The following is a 21,700-nucleotide window of genomic DNA, read 5'->3' as shown; positions in this document are numbered from 1 at the left end:
AGAACCTAGCTGGCCATGGCTGTTTTGTTTCTTGGGCCAACCCATTCGGGGACATTAAAATTCCATAAGAGTAGGGGAGAGAAAAGTGTCAAGTCAAATCTGAATTGTGGGTGATGGCAGTGGGGGGCAAGTAGAAATTGAATTAAGTTTTATGTTCTCATGTAGTTGCTCATTGGTTTATAGCTGAGAGAACAGAAACAGAGTTTTTTTTTTTTTTTTCCCAAGAGATTTCTGGATACTGTGAGCCCAGGACAGCATCCAGGTCCTGGTGTCCCCCTGGCTGTCTGCATGAGTTGGTTTCACTGACTGTGAACCTGATCCTGTAGGAGGCGCTGTGCTCCATCATCGCCCAGGGCCAGGGCCTCTCCCTGAGACACTGGGGCTGTGGGACCTGCCCAGCTGGAGCATATGAGGAGGCCCAGGCCCACATGGAGGTGCAGGTAGGGATGCCATGTTATAAGTGGAACCTGAAATGGCTGAGCCACACCCACAGTCAAGGGCAAGACCACGTCGAAGGCCCAAAGTCGATCTTTATGAGTTCAGAGAGCAGCAGACAACTTGATTATAGGAGCTGGATCCCCAGCTGGCCTCCTAGCAGAACGACCGGCCCTTCCTCTCCTCCCAGGCCTCTTCCTGTAGCATGAGCTAAGCTTGGGAAAGCCCCTGCCATACCTGATGACTTCCCGATAGCTGTCATAATGAAGAAAAGGAAGAAAGAGGGACCCATCTGAGGATTTCTGTAGGGCATAGACCCAGTAATCCATGCGTCTTTCTCCCCGGGAGTCCACAAACACGGGGCTAGTAATTCCTGGAAAGAGAGGCACTTGCACACAGTAAAGGGAACATAGAGGAGCTTGGAGCTCAAAATGCCAGCCTGCCGAGTCATATCAGAGGAATGCCCTCCCCAGCAGTTGCTGAAAGCCACCCAGGAGTCTTTTGCCCTTTCGGGGAATCTAAGAGGCAGTCAAGAAGGAGAGTGGGAAAAAAAGAAGATAGTTCAGAGGTGGTACCCTGGTGGGGCTCAAGGGCCACTTGGTTCTGTTAGGCCTACACTGGGGAGGACCATCCAGCATTAAAAAAAAAAAGTTAAGCAGTTTCCAACTAATTTCACATAAAACCCAAGATTTATGCTTCCCAAACAATCAGATATGACCAATGGAGGCCGAATGACATGGCAGCGGTTGGCTGGGGCTGGGGACACTGCCTCCTCCCAGCCGCTACCATCCTACTCCCCCCACGTTCTCCACGCCGCCAGACCCTGGGACACGAGTTTGCAAGCTTTGTTCTCAGCATGGCCCTTCCTTCCCGGTTTTGGTTCCTGCTCAGGCATTGCGCTCAGACCTGGCCCAGGTGCATTCCTTGTTCTTGCTTAGGATGTGCCCTGCCCCCCACACGAAGGACACATCAGAGATCCCAGAGGAGTAAAGTACAGCAGTCCCACACCCCAAACTAGGACCCAAGGTCTGATCTAGGACTTATGATTTGTTCCCACTGGGGACAGGACAAAACATTAACATTCATGAGCTTCTGCTATGTGCCCAGCACTGAGGGCGGTAGTGATTTCACACATCTAGTTCCGGTTGACCCCACAGAGGAAGCACCATCATCCACTCCTAATAAGCAAGCAGGGCTTGGAGGCACAGACCCCTTGGAGTTTCCAGAGCCAGGAAGACACAGGTCTGTTGGGACCCAAGTGCATGGTCTTCCCACAGCCCTCGCTGCCTTGCTGTGCCCACTTGCTGGCATCCTGAATGTGGGGCTTGAGCACAGCTCCCTCCCAAGGTCTGCACAGGGAAAGGGCTGCAGCAAATGCAACAACCAGGGTTGAACCAGGAAATAAATTGATCTGACAGAGGGGATTAAACTGAGAGCAGGAAGACAGACTCCTCCCACTTCATCCCCTTTTTTAAAGCAAATGCTTCAGGGTCAGGAAGAAAAGAAGAAAGGGAAGCAAGTTAATATTTCCACTTGGAAAAGGTGTGGATGGGGTCATTGTAAACTGAATCTAGGAATGCCCTAAAGAGCAGGACTTGGCTGTCCTTTTGAAAATTTAGGATGAAGTTTAAGTCTTCATTTATTAAGGGAATGATGAGTCAAAGAAAAGATAACTAGCTGCCATTTAATGAGCACATACTATGTGCCAAGCACTTCATATATTGGATTAGCCAAACGTTCATTTGCTTTTTTCCGTAAGATGACTCTAGTAGCACTTAGTTGTCTTTAACTTCATTCGAAACAATTTTGTTAGATTGTATGTGACAGCTGTCATATCAGTGTTCATTTAGAAAAAGACATCAAAATTGGTGAATTTTTGTGTAGCCATTTGCATATTGAAGATGGAAAAAAAAGCAACATTTTTGGCATATTATGCTTTATTATTTCAAGAAAGATAAAAACGCAACTGAAACATAAAAAAAAAGATTTGTGCAGTGTATGGAGAAGGAGCTGTGACTGATCGAATGTGTCAAGAGTGGTTTGTAAAGTTTTGTGCTGGAGGGACTTCCCTGGTGGTGCAGTGGTTAAGAATCCACCTGCCAATGCAGGGGACATGGATTCCATCCCTGGTCCGGGAAGATCCCACATGCTGTGGAGCAACTAAGCCCACGCGCCACAACTACTGAGCCTGCGCCCTAGAGCCTGTGAGCCAAAACTACTGAGCCCATGAGCCACAACTACTGAAGCCCGCGCGCCTAGAGCCCATGCTCCGCAACAAGAGAAGCCACCGCAATGAGAAGCCCACGCACCGAAACAAAGAGTAGCCCCTGCCTTTCGCAACTAGAGAAAGCCCGCATGCAGCAACAAGACCCAACACCGTCCAAAATAAATAAATAAATACATTCATTTAAAAAAAATAAGTTTCGTGCTGGAGCTTTCTCTTTGGACGATGGTCCACGGTCGGGTACACCAGCTGAAGTTGATAGAGATCAAATCGAGACGTTAAGTCAATGTTATACCACGCGGGAGAGAGCCAACATACTCGGAATATCCCAATCAAGCATTGAAAATCATTTGCACCAGCTTGGTTATGTTAATCACTTTGATGTTTGGGTTCCACATAAGTTAAGCGAAAAAAACTTCTTGACCTTATTTCTGCATGCAATTCTCTACTTAAACGTAAAGAAAATGTTCGGTTTTTAAAACAAATCGTGATGGGCGATGAAAAGTGGATACTGTACAGTAATGTGGAACGGAAGAGATCGTGGGGCAAGTGAAATAAACCACCACCAATCACACCAAAGGCCAGTCTTCATCCAAAGAAGGTGATGTTGTGTGTATGGTGGGATTGGAAGGGAGTCCATTATTATGAGCTCCTTCTGGAAAACCAAACGATTAATTCCAACAAGTACCACTCCCAATTAGACCAGCTGAAAGCGGCACTCGACGAAAAGCGTCCAGAATTAGTCAACAGAAAACACATAATCTTCCATCAAGATAACACAAGACCACTTGTTTATTTGATGACCAGGCAAAAACTGTTACAGCTTGCCTGGGAAGTTCTGATTCATCCGCTGTATTCACCAGACGTTGCACCTTCAGATTTCCATTTATTTCGGTCTTTACAAAATTCTCTTAATGGTAAAAATTTCAATTCCCTGGAAGACTGTAAGAGCACCTGGAACAGTTCTTTGCTGAAAAAGATTAAAAGTTTTGGGAAGATGGAACTATGAAGTTGCCTGAAAAATGGTAGAAGGTAGTGGAACAAAAGAGTGAAAACGTTGTTCGGTAAAGTTCTTGGTGAAAATGAAAAATGTGTCATTTATTTTTACTTAAAAACCAAACGCACATTTTGGCCAACCCAATATTTTAATTACTCCTTGGTGTTACACAACAGTAAAGAACATGAGTCCTGGAGATAAAAACAGGCCTTATTTTGAATTCGGGCTCCACCATCTCGTAACTTTATGACCACCGGCAAGTAAGTAAATTTTCTACCCTGGGGTTACTCACCTGTGTAGTATATTATGGATAGTAATAGCACTACCTCATCGGTGGTGTGAGGATTAAATGAAATAGTGCACAGAAGCTCTTGGCACCCAGCTTGATATAAGGTAAGTCCTCAATAGATGCTGGTTATTATTATTAGATATGGCAGTATGTATTATCTCTGTCTCACAAAATAAAAAGCTGGAGTAGACCAAGATGACAGCCGTTGGCCAGCTCCCAGGGTGATTTCAAAACAGTTCACTTCCAAGCCTATCCTCACACCTGCAAGGAAAGTAAAATAGGATTGGCCCCATCCTCAGAGGCTGATGGTCATGATTCAGACAGGCACCGCATCAGAGAGGATGCAGGTTGTGGAGGATCATGGGAGTGATACCAGGAGGAGGGTCCCACCCTCTTGAGTTTTATTCTTGATGGGTTCGGTTTGAAAGGAGCTGTGGGAGAGACTTTTCAGGGGCGGGAAGAGACCCCAGAGGCCCCCCACCTGGTCTGGGCAGCCTTCTGGACAGAGCAGGAAGAGCAGACGGTGGCCGCTGGGAGTTTTAACCTCAACAACACTTCCCAGAGGCCGGAATCTCCGTGAGAAAGCAGAATTCTGTAATCACACACCCAACAACGCCAAGCCCCACGGACTCAGCTGCCCTGAGTTCGGCAAACCTACCACAGTCAAGACACTTACCCGGCAAAGCAGTCTGATTGGAGCCTTTCAGAGTGATGACGAGCTGCCGCCCATCCCAGAAATCCCTTCTGGCCGTTATCATCTCCTTCACGGCCTCAGCATACAGCAGGACTGCATCGTGAAAGTAAGCAGGGTAACGGCTCACCTTGGATGAGGGAAGCAAAGGCCGGGTAGAAAAAGGCCCATGGTGGTACTGAACTCTCTTAGCTTTTACTTGTCTGTGAGGCTCTTGATTTCTCCGTCAATAAAAATTAATTAATTTCTAAAATGATTTAAAAAAAAAAAAAGCCCATGGCCTGCTACATCACAGTCCGGGCTCAGTTAGAAGCAAGCTTTCTCCATCCTCTTAACAGTGTAACATAGCACACGTTCTCCGTTATTCCACAGAGAAAGGAGGACCCTCCACGTATCCTGGCCTGTGCTGGTATACCTAGGTATCACAGCTTCACTTTTCCTCTTTAGGCCTTGTTTTCTCAATTAGATTGCGTGATCTTTTGGGCTGTGAACAGCTTTTTAGGCCATAGGCAGGAGGGAATATGGTTTAATTGAAAGAGGGTGGATCTTGGAGTCAGGCTGGCCCTGGTACTTACTGTGAGACTTGGGGTAAGTTCCAGAACCTCTCTGAATCTCTCTGAATCTCGGTTCCTTCATTTATAAAATGCAGATAAAGCCACTATTGTGATGAGTATAAGGATAGTAAAATGAGGCAGAATAGGTATAGTATCTATTGTACTAACTGGCACATAGTAGGTCTTCAATACTTCATTTAGTCAACAAAAATGCATGTGCCTACTAGGCGCTAGGCACTGTTCTCCCCATAGAAACAGGTACAGAGCTGACACTTAGATGACTCCCCAAATATTCATTGATCCACCATCTTTCCTTGTGTGTTGGGATCCACAATCAGCTGCCTCATTCCTAATGGAACCCTTGTCATCAGTAGCTTCTCATCGCCTTCAGGCTCAGCTTGGCCCCGCTCTGGCAGGAGCTCCAGATCTGGCCAATGGTCTAGTTAATCAGACATTTTGCCCCATCATCCCACACATACTGGAACTACCACTGGCTGATAGGCTCTCTCCCGGCTGCCTTCTCAGAACATCTGCTTGCCTTGACCTGCCCTAGCTCCACATCTCTGCCTACTCCATTCTGGTTCCTGGTCGTGGCATCCTGCTGGGAAAGGAGACTGTCGTGGTCTGAGCACCCACTGGTATCTGTTCTGCTACTTCCATGTACTATGTCATTAGATACTCAAAACCACAGTCTGGAAGGCAGATGTCATAATCAGTCCCATTTTTGGGTGAAGAGACTGAGGTGTAGGGAGGTTAAACAATTCATCTCAAAGCCCCGTAGGTAGTGAATAGCAGAATTAGGATGGAAGCCCAGGACTCCGACTCCAAAGGCCAACCGATCACTCATGTAGTAACCTCTGTCCTCCGTGTGGACCTGGGGTGCAGATATCACAAGATCTCATCGGGCCACTGTTTATTTGGGGCTGTGGAAGATGAAGAAGTGCGTGCGTGTGTGTGTGTGTGTGTGTGTGTGTGCGCGTGTGTGTGTCTGTGTCTGTGTTAGGAGCCTGGGGAGTGGCCAAACACAGATATTCTCAAGGAAGGGAGGAGGGACCTGTGTAGGAAGACGCCCATCAGACCTGCTCCAACATGTGGAGGGGGCTGTGGAAGGGCGGCCCCCGCAGCCTTCGGAGGACCAGCTCTTGGAAGCCTTCATCTCCAGGGCCTTCTCGCGAGGAGCTGAGGGCTATGAGAATCACTGACTTGTAGAAAAGGGAAAGTGCATCACCTTCTGATTTGTCAATACCTCCTTCCAAAAACTGTCCTGAAAAATAATGAAATAAATGTAGCCATTCTGTAGGAAATACCCTAAGCAATAGTCAACATCAACTTTATTTATTTATTTATTTTTGGCTGCGTTGGGTCTTCATTGCCACGTGCCGGCTTTCTCTAGTTGCCATGAGTGGGGGCTACTCTTCGTTGCTGTGCACGGGCTTCTCATTGCGTTGGCTTCCCTCGTTGCAGAGCACGGGCTCTAGGCCCGCGGGCTTCAGTAGTTGTGGCGCCTGGGCTTAGTTGTTCCGCGGCATGTGGGATCTTCCTGGACCAGTGATCGAACCCATGACCCCAGCAATGGCAGGCAGATTCTTAACCACTGTGCCACCAGGGAAGTCCTCAACATCAAATGTGAATTTTTATTCTAATCCTTGGAAACACAATGGCCCTGGAAGACTTGCCATGTAAAGTTTATGTTTTCTAGTTAGCTTCAAAGCAGTGGGAAGGAAGCCAAAAAAATCAATCAATAAATAAGAAAAGATTACTTGGGGCATCGAGCAACTAATATGCAGAAAGCTTACCTTTTAACAATGGGCAGCAAAAACTTGAAAAACTTACAACTGTCGATTCTCAAATTTCTGCTTGTGGCTTAAGTCGTTTGTTATTATCATTATTACCTACATTATTATTATTATTATTATTATGAAAGTAACACCCACTCATTGTGTGTATATATGTGAAAGACGGTAAGATCTTCCCCAGTTTCCCTACGGCTCCCTCTTGTCTCCTCTGAGAGGCATCCGAATGTTCTAGACGTGTACAGAGGTGTGTGTGAGCATATGTGCATTTTACATAAATAGTATCATGCTATAATGGTATTCTGCAACTTGATTTTTGCCAACTTCAGCCTATATTGGGAACACTTTTAGGGAATGGATTTATGCTATTCTTTTTTTAAAGCAGCATGAATTCACTTTCATGGACGTCATGTGGTCTATTTTTAGTCCTATATTCTGTCTGCATTTCCAGCCAATTGGAATTTGATTATCAAGGTTTGGGGAGAACGTGACGAGGGGGTTGGCAGGGCTTCCCCGCTGATCCTGAGACCTGGTGCATCCTCTCCCCTTCTCGTCTGTCTGCAGGCAGAGGTGAGAGGACAAGTAAAGAGAAAGGGGGTGTATGGCAATGCAAAGGGAAGGTAGGAGGAGGTTCTGGAAAGCTTGGCTTACGATTAGAATTCCAACTGGCTGCCCAACGAAACCTGAGACACTTTTGGCAATCTGAAATACTTAATGATAAAAAGATAAAAGAAACCTGGAGCATTATTATGCATCTTCCTGTACTCCGTTTCACCCCATTTCAACTTCTTATGATCATATAAAACAAGCTGATTTTAGAAAGAGAAAACTGCTGGAAAAATTACACAGTGTGTCCATAGCTAAATATCAATACAAGGGGCTTTATTTTAGAAGCCTGTTGGTGTCGTGTGGTGGTTAAACGTACAAACACTGAGGCCAGCCTACCTGGTTTGACTACTAGGTCTCCCTCATACTAGTCGTGTGGCCTTGGTTAAGTTATTTCACCTCTCAGGACCTCGGTTTTCTCATCTGTAAAATGAGGAAAATGAAAGTATCTCCCCTTAGGGTGGTGTGAGCTGAAATGAGTGTTAGTTTATCAAGCGCTCACAGTGGGGCCTGGCACTCAGTACACACTCCACAAGGCAGAGCTGTTGGGGTCAAGGACTCAGTCCCAGAGTCCAAAAGACCAGCTTAAGAGGTCCAAGATCTTGGATAAGTTACCCTATTTCTCTAAGCCTCAATTTTTTCATCTGCGAGTTGGAATGCTAATAATCTGTACCTTATAAGGCTGTTGGAAATATTGAATGCAATGATGCATGTAAACCACGCATGGACTCTCTATCTGCCTCACGGGGCTGTTGGGAAAATCTAGCGCACCGATGCAGGTATAATGTATAACTCGGTACTCATGGGAGGTACGTGGTACATGTCAGCCATCCCTATCGTTACTAAAGGAACCAAACCACCTACAGATCGCCTCATTAGACCAGAGTGTTGGTTTCTCCAGGCCATTGTTGGGGCTCAAACACAGGTGGCCATGGAAGAAAAGAAAGTGAGAGCCACCGAGTTTGAGAGCCTCTGGGGAGGTCTCAGCCTCCCGGGAGGAATGATGGTTTTTCCTCAGCTGGTGTTTGCTGATGTAGACTACAGAGGACCAGGCTCCAGAACCAGCAGCCTGGTTCAAGGCCCGGGTCCCCGTCCCAGGAACTGTGCAAACGAACTCTGCGTAGGTTCTTTCAATTCAGTCTCAGTCTCTTGATCTTAAGTTGAGGACACAAGAGTAGCTGCCTCCCAGGGTTGAGTGTTCAGTGAGCTAATGCATCTGGTGCATAGCAAGTGCTGCATGCTTGTTACCTCTTCCTGCGGGAGCCGTTGCCTCTTATCAGCACCCACCTCCAGCTGCTGCAAAATGATAAAGATGAATTCTCCTGTGTGGAGTCCCAGGTTCTCTGCAGCCAGCAGGATAAGTTTTGCATCTTCTGAGCTGCAGACTAAGATAAGAACTGTAAGAGAAGACAGTCAGCCAGTTGCACATGTGTACACACACACACACACACACACACACACACACAGAGATACACACGTTTTAAAGTCTAGCCTAAAACCACTAGAAATGAGACATGAACTTTGTCTTTTCTTGAGCATGCTTTAGGAAATAGGAAGGTCTAAACTGTTCCCAGAGCGTGTCCTCCTTTAACCATGCCGGTAGCGTACAAACTGGCAGCTTTCGTCTTGTGGAACTAAAGTCTTCGCTGCAGCTCTCTCCCAAAGCACAAATCGAAAAAGTTTGAGACCACTTCTGTGCTCTAGTTTCTTCGTTTAACTGACTCAGAGCAATAGATCTGGCTTGTGACTCATCATCAGGTAGGTTGCGTTGACGGAGGACCTAGAACCAGGAGCACTGAGACTGTCTGAGATGGGATGGGGGGAAAAGGAGTAGGCCATGGTATTTTTCTTCCAGCCAAACACATCAGCATGCTTTTTGAGGGAACAAAAATGAAATACTGATTTATTGTTATGTATTTATTTTTTAATTGGAGCATGCTTTTTTTTTTGCTTCAGAATTTTTCTTTTTAATTGAGGTATGATAGATTTACAGTGTTGTGTTAGTTTCAGGTGTACAGCAAAGTGATTCAGATATAGATATACATATATATATATATATATATACACACACACACATATATATTCTTTTTCAGATTCTTTTCCCTTATAGGTTGTTAAAAATACTGAGTATAGTTCCCTGTGCTATACAATAGGTCCTTGTTGGTTATCTATTTTAGCGATTTATTTATTTATTTTTAATAAATTTATTTATTTAATTTTGGCTGCGCTGGGTCTTCGTTGCTGCTCTGGGGCTTTTCTCTAGTTGCGGTGAGCGGGGGCTACTCTTCGTTGTGGTGCGCGGGCTTCTCATTGCGGTGGCTTCTCTTGTTGTGGAGCAGGGGCTCTAGGCACGCGGGCTTCAGTAGTTGTGGCGCACTTGGGCTCAGCAGTTTTGGCTCACAGACTCTAGAGCGCAGGCTCAGTAGTTGTGGTGCATGGGCTTAGTTGCTCCGTGGCATGTGGCATCTTCCCAGACCAGGGCTTGAACCTGTGTCCCCTGCATTGGCAGGTGGGTTCTTAACTGCTGCGCCACCAGGGAAGTCCTTAGTGACTTATTTTTTGAATGAGATAAATTTTAATCTATTTACCTGAGCTCGAGCTAGGTGCCAGGCAATGTGCTAAGCATAGGATACAACAGTGAGCAAAAGAGAAGGTCCTTGTTCTCAGGGAGCTGACATTAAGACAGACAATATACAAGTGAAGAGATTAGAGAGATCGTTCAAGATTCTGATGAATGAAAGGGGAAAAGAATGCTGTGATACTAATGTGGGGAGGGGGAATCGCTCCATGTCAAGTAGTTGGGAAAGGCCCCTCACAGGAGATGGGATGGGCTCTGGGCTGAGTCTGGAAGGATGAGAGCAAGCTACCTATGGAAAGAACACTGTGTGGGATGAGGTGGGATTGCAGTGGAACTCCAAGCCAAGGGATACCAAGTCCCAAAGTCGCAAAGCCAGAAGGAGCTTGGTTTATTGGAAGAAGAGAAAGGAGTGCGCTACTAATTCCTGCTAGAAAGTAGAGGCTTAGAGGCACCACAACAACAATATTCACTATGGCGTGTTGATCAGTTATTATGTCCAGCACTTTACAGGCATGATCTTATTTAATCCTCACCATTCTATGAGGTAGGTAAGATGATTGTCTTTGTTTTACAGATAAGGTACCTGAGGCACAGAGAGGTTAAGCTACTTGCTCAAGAACACACAGCTAGAAAGTGTCAGAGGCGGGTTTCAAACCTAGGGATGTCTGTCTCCAGAGCCCATTCTCTGAACGAACATCCAAGTCCAAGACCCAGCCCACCTAGCAGGTGCTTCCAGAAATTACTCTGTACATCATGACACTATAGCATCGAAGATTCACTCTAGACAAAAAAAAAAGTTTTTGTTGGTTGGTAATGCTTTTATGTATCCTTAATTTTATACTCTGTTTTCATCTGCTTTTTACCCTCATAGAAAAATGAAAAATTCTTAGGTTTTTTTTCAATCATTGTTTTCTATTTGCCCCTCTAAACATAAGCAACAGAAGATTCTTTCCTACTTAGCCCTGGAAATCAATGACAGGCTTCTAAGATGCTCTTGAAGGAAGGCTGGATTGTTGTTGGTGTATTTCATGCTGGCGGTGATGGGGAAATGGGATTTGAGTTCATTCCCTACAACCCTCCACAACTTATCCACTCCCTCGCAGGAGGAAGTCCCAGAGTGACCTCCAAACATCCCAGTGTGTTTCCAGCCCAGGTACTGGAGGCTTTTCTGGAGCACATCACCAACTCTGTGCATGCGTGGCACAAGTTTCACATAGGTGTCATACAAGAAGTTGTTCTCCAGTTTTGCTGTTTGTCCAACAGAGTCAAACATGGGGGAGCCAGCAAACCAATAACCTTGAAAGTAACCAAAGGGATGACTTTCCATAATTGAGTTTTGCTACACTCCAGCCCCATTGTAAAATATCTGCATAAACTTTGTATTCAGTGAGTCTATGGGTCATACTTCCCCTCGCTTTTGGAATATTGATGATAACGTCTTGGATGCAACTTAAGGATGTAAAACCTCAGAGCACAAGAGTAACAATAGCCAGCATTTATTTAGTGATTACTATGTGCCAAGCACTCGACTAAGAGCTTACATATATTATCTTAATTCTTACATTTTCTATCAGGTAGGTATTATCATCTCATCTTAGAGATGAAAACATGGGGGCACAGAAATGTATTAATAAGTTCCAAAACTAGCAAATAGTGGAGCAGGCTTGGAATTCAGGTAATGTGGTTACAGAGCGCACACTCATAGGTACTACTCGCTTTTTCTTAATTTGTTCCTTATTCATTTTCCACTAGGAGCCTGCTATTTACAGGGAACTTCAGAGACCTTCCTCTTAAAAAGATCTTGTGATCAACTATTACAGGAGTTAAGACGTGTAAAAAAAGCTGTAGAGTTAAATATGCCCTTCAATATTTATAGACAATAGATTTAGAGGAGCTTAGAGAAGTAAGAAATTACTTCTGATTTGGGAATTAGAGATGTGAACGATGAGGGTAGAGAGATAAAGAAAGGCTCCGTGGCATTTGAGCTTGACTTTGAAGAATGGGTAGGCTTTGTTAATCAAATGGGGAATGTGTCAAATGGGGAATTCTAGGAGACACTAAGATTCAAATTCAAATGTAAACTTAACTCTATAGCACCCACTAATGATAGTTCTGCGGTATTTTTGAACGTGAGAACTGTGCTGCCTCGTCTATTCAGGCTTTGCATCTATACCTCTCAGAGCACAAGATACCCAAGGACATCAACAAAGCTAATCTCATTAGCTAAACAAACACAAATCATTCACATCTCTCATTTTCTTGCCTTAGCTTATGGCAATCTGTCATACTTCATCCTTTCCCTCTTTCTTTCCCATCACTGAATAATTTATTATACATGCCAAAGGGAAACCTACACAAACAGATGTTATTTTTCTATTTAAAGCCAAGCATTCAACTTCTTCTTCATTTTTCTGAGCCACGTGGCTGGCAATGTTGGAGTGAATGATGAGTCCATATCTGACAGCACCAAGGCCAAACAATCAACAAGTTTGTTAGTCAACATCAAGTTAGTGAGTGAACTAACAACTATTGATTTGAGAGGCTCTCTTTAGAGAGAGTATTCATTGTTCTAATTGCATGGTCTAATTACATCTCAAAGAAATGGTACACAAGACTTACACAGTTATTATTTATAATAATGTCATCCAAGTCCAGAGATTATTCAAGTCTATACCATCATCTTTAAGACCACCCTTTCCAATGGAAACCCAGAGTTTCTTAGAAGGCTGTATACTCTACCTCTGCTGCTTCTGGGCATGCTGGTCCAAACAGGGCAGAAATTTCTTCTTTCTGGACCTGGTTGATGAAAAGAGCAAGAGACTCCTTGGCGCTGCAGGTTGAGTTGGTGTAAGTAAACTCCCAGCTGAAATTTCCGAAGTCTGCCAGCTCAGAGTTGATCTTGTCCATGGCAATCTGGAGTCCGGCGCCCAGCCTCTGCACATTGAATGGATGGGAGATGTTCCAGGGGGCCTGGAACCCCGCAGTGAGTTTAGCAGCCTCAAGCCACATCACCAGGACACTGACAAGGAGCATCAGAACTAAGGTTGGGTGGCCAGCTCGGCATTCAACCCCCAAACAGGGCCCAGATCCGAGTGGGGCCTCAGCACCTGTCCTGGGAGCCATGGATGGAGTCTAACACCTGGATCACTGCAGAACCCTGAGAGGCTGAGCCTCCTGACCACTTGTGCCCAGAGCTTAAATGATAGCGCGCAGTTCCCTGAGGACCACAGCTTGCTTTCTCTTCAGTGCTGTTAATTAATCGAAAACTTCCCTTTCCAGAGTCTGTCCTAACACATCTAGAAGCAGAAATCTGTGCAAGGAGGCTGGGACAGGGAGCCAGCAAGACCCTGGTAATTGATCCAGTGACACCACTGTCAAACTCCATGGTCCTTGGCAAGCCACATAACCCCCACTCCCTCTCCACCCCCCAGATCCCTCTCCACTAGTAAAATAAGAATCATGGGAACCACTCAAGTGTAGACAGATGGCCTAGGCTGGAATTCTGACTCCATCATGTATTAGTGGTGTAACCTAAGACATGTTACTTTCTCTATTTTTCCCTCTCTAATTTTTTTCAAAAATTAGGCACAACCCCCATGTTCAATAGTAGGGGCCTAGATGAGTAACATGGAGTGAATCCATGTGACTGAGGAGGGCAGTCAATAAAAATGATATATTAAATGTGCACTTACTGACTTAGAAAAATAGTCACAATTATTGAGAGGAGGCACACTTTCAAACGACATGAATAGTATTCCATTTTTTGTTGTGTTTTTAAAAAGCACATAAAGTTGCATAACAAATATTATACACACCAAACGAATAAAAACTCTGGGCGATAGGAGTTCTGGGTGCTTTTTCTTCTCTGCTTAATTCTCATATTTTTATCTTCATGTCTTTGCAATAAGGAGGAAAAGTGAACGTTTCAATTGAAAATAAACCCTACAGACTTGTATTTGCAGAGTGAAATCACAGGGAGGTAAACTCACGCTGTCGGAATTCCTGGGTCAGGAGCACGTCACGTTGGCCTGGACCCTCACACTTCTATGCACTTGGCTTATTCTCTGCTGAACTAAGCCCCTTCCATGTCTCCACTGCCCTCAGAGGGAGAGGGAGACAGAGATGCAGGTGGTCTAGGTAATGGCGATCATCGTCTGGAAACCATTGCCATGGTAACAGGCCCACCTACTTTGTACGAAGTGCTTGATTGGCTGGAGTGGCAAGGCCTGAGCTTAAAACCAGGGAGATTGGTAGGGACTGTGGCTGCTGGAGGGGGCACACTGTTCTCCACTTTGCTTCTCCAGCCCTGCTCTCTTCTAGGAGATTCTTATGCCTGCAAGTTACCAGTGGTGGTAGATGGGGGAGGCCATGTTGTTTTATCCCACCATGCTTTGGAACAAAAGTAATCTGTGCTTGGCCCCCAGAGATGCAGAGCTTGGTTCCCTATGTTGGCATTTTGATTCCCAGATATGTTATCCCATCTCTGTTTCCTGAAAAGATTATTACAGAGGGAGGATTCTCTTTTCCTAATTTATAGTTTCCTCACTGCTGACCAGCTGGGCCATAAATCAGATATAGGGCCAGCTGTTCAGCATACAAAATCAGATGAGATTAGCTGTATCCAGGGTGATGGGACTAGCTTTTTTCTACCTGTCCTTCCTCCCCTCCCATTTGCCCCTCCCTCCCTTCAATTTGTAAATCTGTGGCCTCATCACGTTTAGAGAAAACGGAAAGGTTTGAAATGATGTGGGTTGGAACTTCTCCGGAAGGTGAAACAGAAACAGGTGTTTGGCTCACTCGGAATACAATAAAGTCAGGCTGGAGTTTCCCACCTGGAGGGAAAGACCGAGGGAGAGGCAGCCATCACTTCTGCCCTCACACTTTCTCCCACCTCACGGCGTGTTCTGGGAAGAGGCAACACCCTCAGGCTTCCAGAGTCTATAAGACTGCATCTGAGCCTCCGTTTTCTGATCTGTGAAGTGGGCTGAGGGAATGGCAGAGGGCTGAGACTTCGGACCTTACCAGCTTCTTGCCCTAAAACCCTAGGACCCTGGCGGATTCATAACTAACCAAATACTCCATGCTCAGTGATGGCCACAGTTTCTTTCCAGGTCTTGCTTACAGGCTCCTAAAGGGAGCCTTCCTGAAGGTCTAGCGTACCTTGTCCCAACCATCCTACAAGTAAGCGCAAGTCAAAAGTGGCTATTACCTACCGGGGTACGAACTTCAAACTTCCCTGTCGTGTTCTCAGCACTTGCCAATAGTTGTGATGCAGTCAAGTAAAAAGAATCTCCTGGTAAGTAAATGTCTAAAGAGCCGTAGGAGAGTGGAGTAAAGGTTGAACTTGCGTAAAGGGGAGATTGTGTTTCTTAGATCTGCAACAAAAGGCAATTCCTTGAATCCAAAAGCCACTCCTTTAGGTACCTGTGCGCAGACTACTCCCAGAAAGCCGAGGATGGGGCGCCGGCCTTGGCTTTCTGATGAGGACATGCTGATTGTTTCTGAAAAGGTTGATGTGAGGGAGGAGAATCCTCCCTCCTGGGGACGCTGCCTGTCTCATCTGTACTTCAAACTCTCGCTATTCGTCCTGTGCTACTGAAATAGACTCTTCCTCTGGCCTGTAATGTGTTGCTCTTTCTCGTGCCCATTTTTACCAGGAATGGGTTTTTGATGCCTGAGTAGTTGCTTTTGACAACCTGGAGCTTCTAATCAATACTTTCAAGTTTTCTTCTGGCTACAGATCTAATCGGAAGTTTAGCAGATTGATCCAGCCTAAATGTCAGATTTCCGATCTGAAGATTTATTCTGTGTTTTTTGATTCTGCCTCCCAGATTACTGTCCCCAACCCCTAATTAGCCTTAGCATGAAGAGCAAAACCTTCTAGAAACTAGTAGGGAGGAGGGGCAGCTGTCTGCTCAGTAATCAAGATACTAAATATTTAGCAGTGATGGAATGACTTTCCATAAAATTGTAAGTGTTCCAAGAACACTTTTGTTGTCACAGTGTCCAAACACTGAGCAAATAAAGAATGTGTCCTTGCCTTAACGCATCGTCCTCTGGGGCTTATACACTTTCGACCCATTAAAATGACATGCTTCTCCATCCAAGCCAATAGGGGAGCTGGGTAGCACCAGGCTTGTCATCTGGGTGGCGTCTCTCTGGTGCGTAGCTATATAAAGCCAGGCAGGATGTCCCTCTGGCTCCTCCACCCTTTTCAGCTTCTGGTCTACAGAGACCAGTACCCCTCCCACTTCCTGGCGTTTCCGCTCTGCTCGTGTTAAAAGCTCCCAAATTGCTCCCTAGCCAGGCACTCAATGATGTTCCCCCACGTTGCGAGCCCAGGGAACCAAGGCTGCAAAGCAGAGGACGATGTTCTTAAAGGCTTGGCAAGGGGGGAGGTGTGAGCATGGCACCCCCAAAGTACTGATGCTCCTGTCTGAAATTTCTCCCACACTCCCCTGTAAGAGGCAGCGTAGCAGAAGGGTGGGGTGCACGGATTTGGAATGAGACTGAAGCTGTGGCTGGGACAAGTTTTCACACAGCATAGTGCCTGGCCCGGAACAAGTCAGTGAACAGTAGCAGTTCCATAATAAGGAACTATTGCTTCCGTCAAGATCATGACCTCTGTTGAATGGAGGTATGTAAACCCAAAGGAACAAACTGTTACTGCTACAGAACCCGGAGGAACAGGTCAAAGACCTCATTGTTTTCAAGTTCACCCAGAGCAGTTATAACATGCTGACACTGGGTAACACCACCTTTCACATGTGGCCTATAGGCATTAAGACAGAGGATCTTTGGTCTAAATCAGTGTTGTCCATGAAAAATAGAGTGTGAGCCACTTGGGTAATGTTAAAATTCCCAGCAGACAGATTTGAAGATTAAAAGAAACAAGTAGAAATACTTAGCTAGTTTATCTGAAATATTATCATTTCAACATGTAATCCATATTTTAAAAATTGACAGTTTATGTTATTTTCTTCATACTAAGTCTCCAAAATTTGGCATGTGCTTTTTTTCTGTTTTTTGTTTTGTTTTGTTTTGTTTTGCAGTACGCGGGCCTCTCACTGTTGTGGCCTCTCCCGTTGTGGAGCACAGGCTCCAGACGCGCAGGCTCAGCGGCCATGGCTCACGGGCCCAGCCGCTCCGCGGCATGTGGGATCTTCCCTGACCGGGGCATGAACCCGTGTCCCCTGCATGGGCAGGCGGACTCTCAACCACTGCGCCACCAGGGAAGCCCTGCCATGTGTTTTGTACTTAAACACGTCTTACTGCAGACTTTCTTCATTTCAAGTGCTCAGTTGCTACATGTAGCTACTGGTCACAGTAGTGGACAGCATACGTCTAAATCTTTGCTCTGAGCTACGCTTCTAACCAGCTGGGAAATAGTGATGTTTCCTATGGGGTTGAAAGTTCTGGGAATTTAGAGCTGCCGCCTCTCTGAGGACCTTCACCCTTTCCATCTGATTCTTAAATGTTCTTGGGACGCTCTTGCTGATAAAGGTGCAAGTTGCCTGTGTCGCTGCGTTGCAACCTCGTTGACATCGTGACCCTGAGAATAATAGTATTTATATGACACACTGAATGCCCTAGGTGGGGCTGGCCGTGAGCACACCCAGCACTGTGAGGGCTGAGGCATCAGTATGTCTTGGCCCACCAGTGTCCCATGGCTTGCCAGTTGGGAAGGTCAGATCCAAGCCTGTAAGGCAATCTGCTCTATGAGTGTTATCTGGGGGAGGGGAGGCACAGGGGGAGTATCTGGGGTTGAGGCAAGCTGTTTATTGCAATCTGTGCAAACACCATTCTTGTCAATCAAGTGCTCATGCTTAAGTAACACTTCCTTCCCACAAAGAATGAGCAAGTGGCCTCAAGAGCTCAGGTGCCCAGGCTGTTACTGTCAGCGGCCCGAGTTGAGCAAAACAAGCTGCTGCAGACACTGAGCTGTGGGGCCAGCTTCTGCCGTGTGGCTAACACGGGGGCCTAGAATAGCACGGTGGCTGCTCCCAGCACAGCAGACAACAAAGCAGAAAGAGCTGGGTATCACACAGCTGAAAGATGCGGTACACTGCCCCCGCCCCCCACAGCCCGCCTTCGACTGCGGGAAGCAAGGCTCTCAGCATCAGGAAGGATGTCCAGGCAGGTGGGAAGCCCTTCTGAGGAGGGGAAAGGGAGCTGTTGTCCCACCCTGGGCATCAGGTTCCCGTGGCTGGCACTGGGCTCTCCTTCCTCCAGGGCAATGGCTCTTAATTCTCTTTGAGATACCAATCAGAGTTCCCAAGGGAAATATATAAACACACGGGGTTTATATATCGCATGCGGTTCATGGGATGAGTCATCCTTAATCATAGACATGTACTTGGGCTCTGGACTCAGGATGACCTGAGCTCAAAAAAGACGCTGCCAACTGTTAGCCACGTGGCTTGGGCAAGTAAACTTGACCTCTCTCAGCCTTTCCTCTTCTGCAAAATGACAATAACTTCTTCATAGGGCTGCTCTGAGGTTAAATGGGGTATTGCAGAGAGCTCAGCGCAGTGGGGCCACATGGGAAGTGCTCGACAATATTCACGATCATCTCGAAGGCCTTCAGAGTGGAGCTGACCTGGGAACCTAAGATTGCTCCTCGGTAAGGTGTACTTTGAGCGCCATTAGCCTTTTGAAACATCAGATAACCAAGGAAAGGGTGGGTATGGAATGGTCGGTTAGGGCATCTTGTTAAGAGTTTAGGGAACTTTGCCCCTTTCTTTTCACATCTCAGTGAAAGGCTAAACTTCAAAGTCAGCTCTGCCATGTGGGAAGCTAAAGGTCAGTCCATCACAGCTCCCATTTTGCCCACTTTGCGCCATCACACCCTCTGCCCTGCTGTACAGCTGACTCTGGGGAAGGACATGGCATTCTGATTCATCACTACTGAGTCAACATGAATAGATTCAACCTACAGCTCTAGGACTCTGCTTCTCTTTCTTCTTGGGTCATGTCGCCTGACTTCTAAAGACTTGGATTAGCTGTCAAAACAGCCTCAGATCCTTCCTAAATAAGTGTCCAGCGGACACCACCCGTCCCAGCTACTCCACACACCTTGTGCCGCCCCTTCTCGTCTCCAGCTTCCTTCTCTGCCCTCCCTCGGAATGCCGACAGTGAGCGTTGTTGAGTAGCTAGTCCACAGTCTGAATCCAGTGAAGTCTGCTACAGCAGACGAGCCGGAGGTACAAGATGAATCACCTGGATTCTGAGGGCAGAGGTTTTACTGAAAGGAGAAATTCCACTTTCCTCTAGAGGGACTTCATGAAGGTTCAGTGATGTCTGGAATCTGGAAACACCCCAAAGACCTTTAAATAATATTTGGTTCCCTGACTGATTCACACCTCCCAACCTTCTCTAAAATCTGCCTTGCCACCAATTCTGCTCCCGAATAAAGGTCTCCTTTTCAGGAAGAAGCTGCGAATCACCTGGCTTTGCAAAATAGCCTGAAATTATTTTTTTTTAAATGCTTGGCCTCACCGTCATCATCGTCTTCTTAGGAAGGCAACGTACCTGCTCTGAGCCTCCATCTTTGCACCCATACAAATCATAACTACCTGGAAGATTTACTGTGAGGGCCAAACGAAGTCCTTGTCACGGAGCCTGGCTCCGGCAGCCACTGAAGGTGCTGAAGGTGTTGTCCCCACTTACACCTCGCAGGTTTGTTAAGAGTTAGTTTGGAGGTGTTTTATAAGTTGGGAGGAGCTGTACAAATACACAGTGGTGCTATGTAAAGTTGGCCTACTGAGAAGGTCTGGCTTTCCCTGCTTTCAGAAATAGGGGAAACCTGGTTTCTGCTTCCAAAGAGCTGCCAGCCCTATGGTGAGAGGTATCTTGGCTGTTTCCGGGCTGTGTTACAAAACTCTGGAATGTTGGCTTCTGGTCTTCTCGAACTGTTGTAAATGAGATGTGTGGTTCCCTTGTCCCTACGAAAGGGGAAGGAGTGAAGGAGTGTATACTGCTCCCCCCCAATACCTCCCCCCACCTCCCGACCGGGGCAGAGAGTATGTGTGTCAGAACTGCAGCTATTGGGTCAGACTCCTCACCTCAGGCACCTCACCTGTGAATGACATAAAATAATGAAGGTTTGCACTTTTTAGAGGACATGGGATGCCTGGACCGGAAAGGAATTTTCTTTTTATTGATTTCTCAATGCATATGGCTGTGGGAAGGGAGGGAGAAGCAGAGGGTGTTGCAAAGCCTTATCAAACGTGTTTTTTTTTTTTTTTTTTTTTTTTTTTTTGCGGTATGCGGGCCTCTCACTGTTGTGGCCTTTCCCGTTGGGGAGCACAGGCTCCGGACGCGCAGGCTCAGCGGCCATGGCTCACGGGCCCAGCCGCTCCGCGGCACGTGGGATCCTCCCGGACCAGGGCACGAACCCACGTCCCCTGCATCGGCAGGCGGACTCCCAACCACTGCGCCACCAGGGAAGCCCAAACGTGTTTTTTTTGAAGGGAGATGTTATAGGAAACCATGGCTGATCAGGAGACAGTGTGGCCTGCTAGGGCAATGGAGGCCTGGGTTCTGGGCTTCCCTCTCCTACTAAGTTGATGCCTCACCCTAGCCGGCTGCTGCACCTTTTGGGGTCTCAGGTGCCCTTGAGAATAAAGTGAAGGTTATTAGATCCGGTGATGCCCCCTCCACACCCGCACTCATACCCACATGGGTCGTCTAGCTGGGATGCTGTCAGCACTGACTTACACTTACCTAAAGGAGAAGAGTGCGTGGCGATAACTCCTGATGTTGTCGAAGCACCCTCCCTGGGTCTTGGCCCTCTCGCTGGACTTGAGCAACATGTCTCTTCTAGAACATATCATGAGTTCTAATCTGTGTTAAGTTGTCCTCCCAACGGCAGGATCACCAGAGCCAAAACGACCCCATGCAGAGTTCCTTTGAACAGTTCAGTAGTTGAGCCCGTGGAAGGCGGGGTGGCTGCTTGGAGCAGTGGGGGTCCAAGAGGGTCCCCAAACCAGCAGCCTCCACATCAACTGGAATTGCGAGAAATGCAGATTCTCAGGCCCTGACCCAGGCCCACTGAATCGGAAACTACAGCATGGGCCCAGCAATCAGTATAACAAGCTCTCCAGGAGACTGTCATGCTCACTGGAGTTTGGGAACGACTGGCTTGGAGTATCTTGCTCTCTGGCTAGTGTGGCGTCAGCAGGTGTTCAGTGGGTTGCTACTTAACACAAGTTGGCATTAATCCGATCGAGTGGAACCTCAGCCCCCAGTTCCCCTTGAACTGTATCTTCTCTAGCCACCTCTTAGAAGCCTTTTCTTTCTGGTCCTACGGTAGGACTAGGGCTCCATGGCAAGAAGTGAGCCTACAGAGTCAATGCGCCTACGACCTGGATAAGAATCTGGGCAAATAAGATCTCTCTGTCGGTGAGGCAGCCACTCCTCCACACAGAGTCGGCAGGAAGTGGTATCGGTTTCTGATTTTGATATTAGCCGCCCGACCAAATACAGTGAGAGAAACCTAATGCAGCATTTCCATGAATTTCTGCAGGCCTGA

The 21,700-nt window shown here is 46.6% G+C and overlaps 1 protein-coding gene across 1 annotated transcript in view; it reads right to left on the bottom strand.

The window, feature by feature from the left end:
* Positions 1-20,981, bottom strand: part of LOC101324798 (guanylate cyclase 2G-like) — a 46,410-nt gene extending 25,429 nt beyond the window's left edge. Inside the window, 9 exon segments of the mRNA XM_033842380.1 lie at positions 673-808; positions 4,622-4,766; positions 6,270-6,403; positions 6,406-6,454; positions 8,877-8,988; positions 11,130-11,445; positions 11,448-11,463; positions 12,907-13,279; positions 20,893-20,981. Of these exon segments, the coding sequence (XP_033698271.1) occupies positions 673-808; positions 4,622-4,766; positions 6,270-6,403; positions 6,406-6,454; positions 8,877-8,988; positions 11,130-11,445; positions 11,448-11,463; positions 12,907-13,279; positions 20,893-20,981 (1,370 nt within the window).
* Between the last annotated feature and the right edge of the window lie 719 nt (positions 20,982-21,700).

The sequence above is a fragment of the Tursiops truncatus genome, chromosome 16 (assembly GCF_011762595.2).
Source record: "Tursiops truncatus isolate mTurTru1 chromosome 16, mTurTru1.mat.Y, whole genome shotgun sequence".
Classification (NCBI taxonomy): domain Eukaryota; kingdom Metazoa; phylum Chordata; class Mammalia; order Artiodactyla; family Delphinidae; genus Tursiops; species Tursiops truncatus.
Note: the sequence above shows the minus strand (reverse complement) of the source record. Positions and strands in the feature narration are given on the sequence as shown.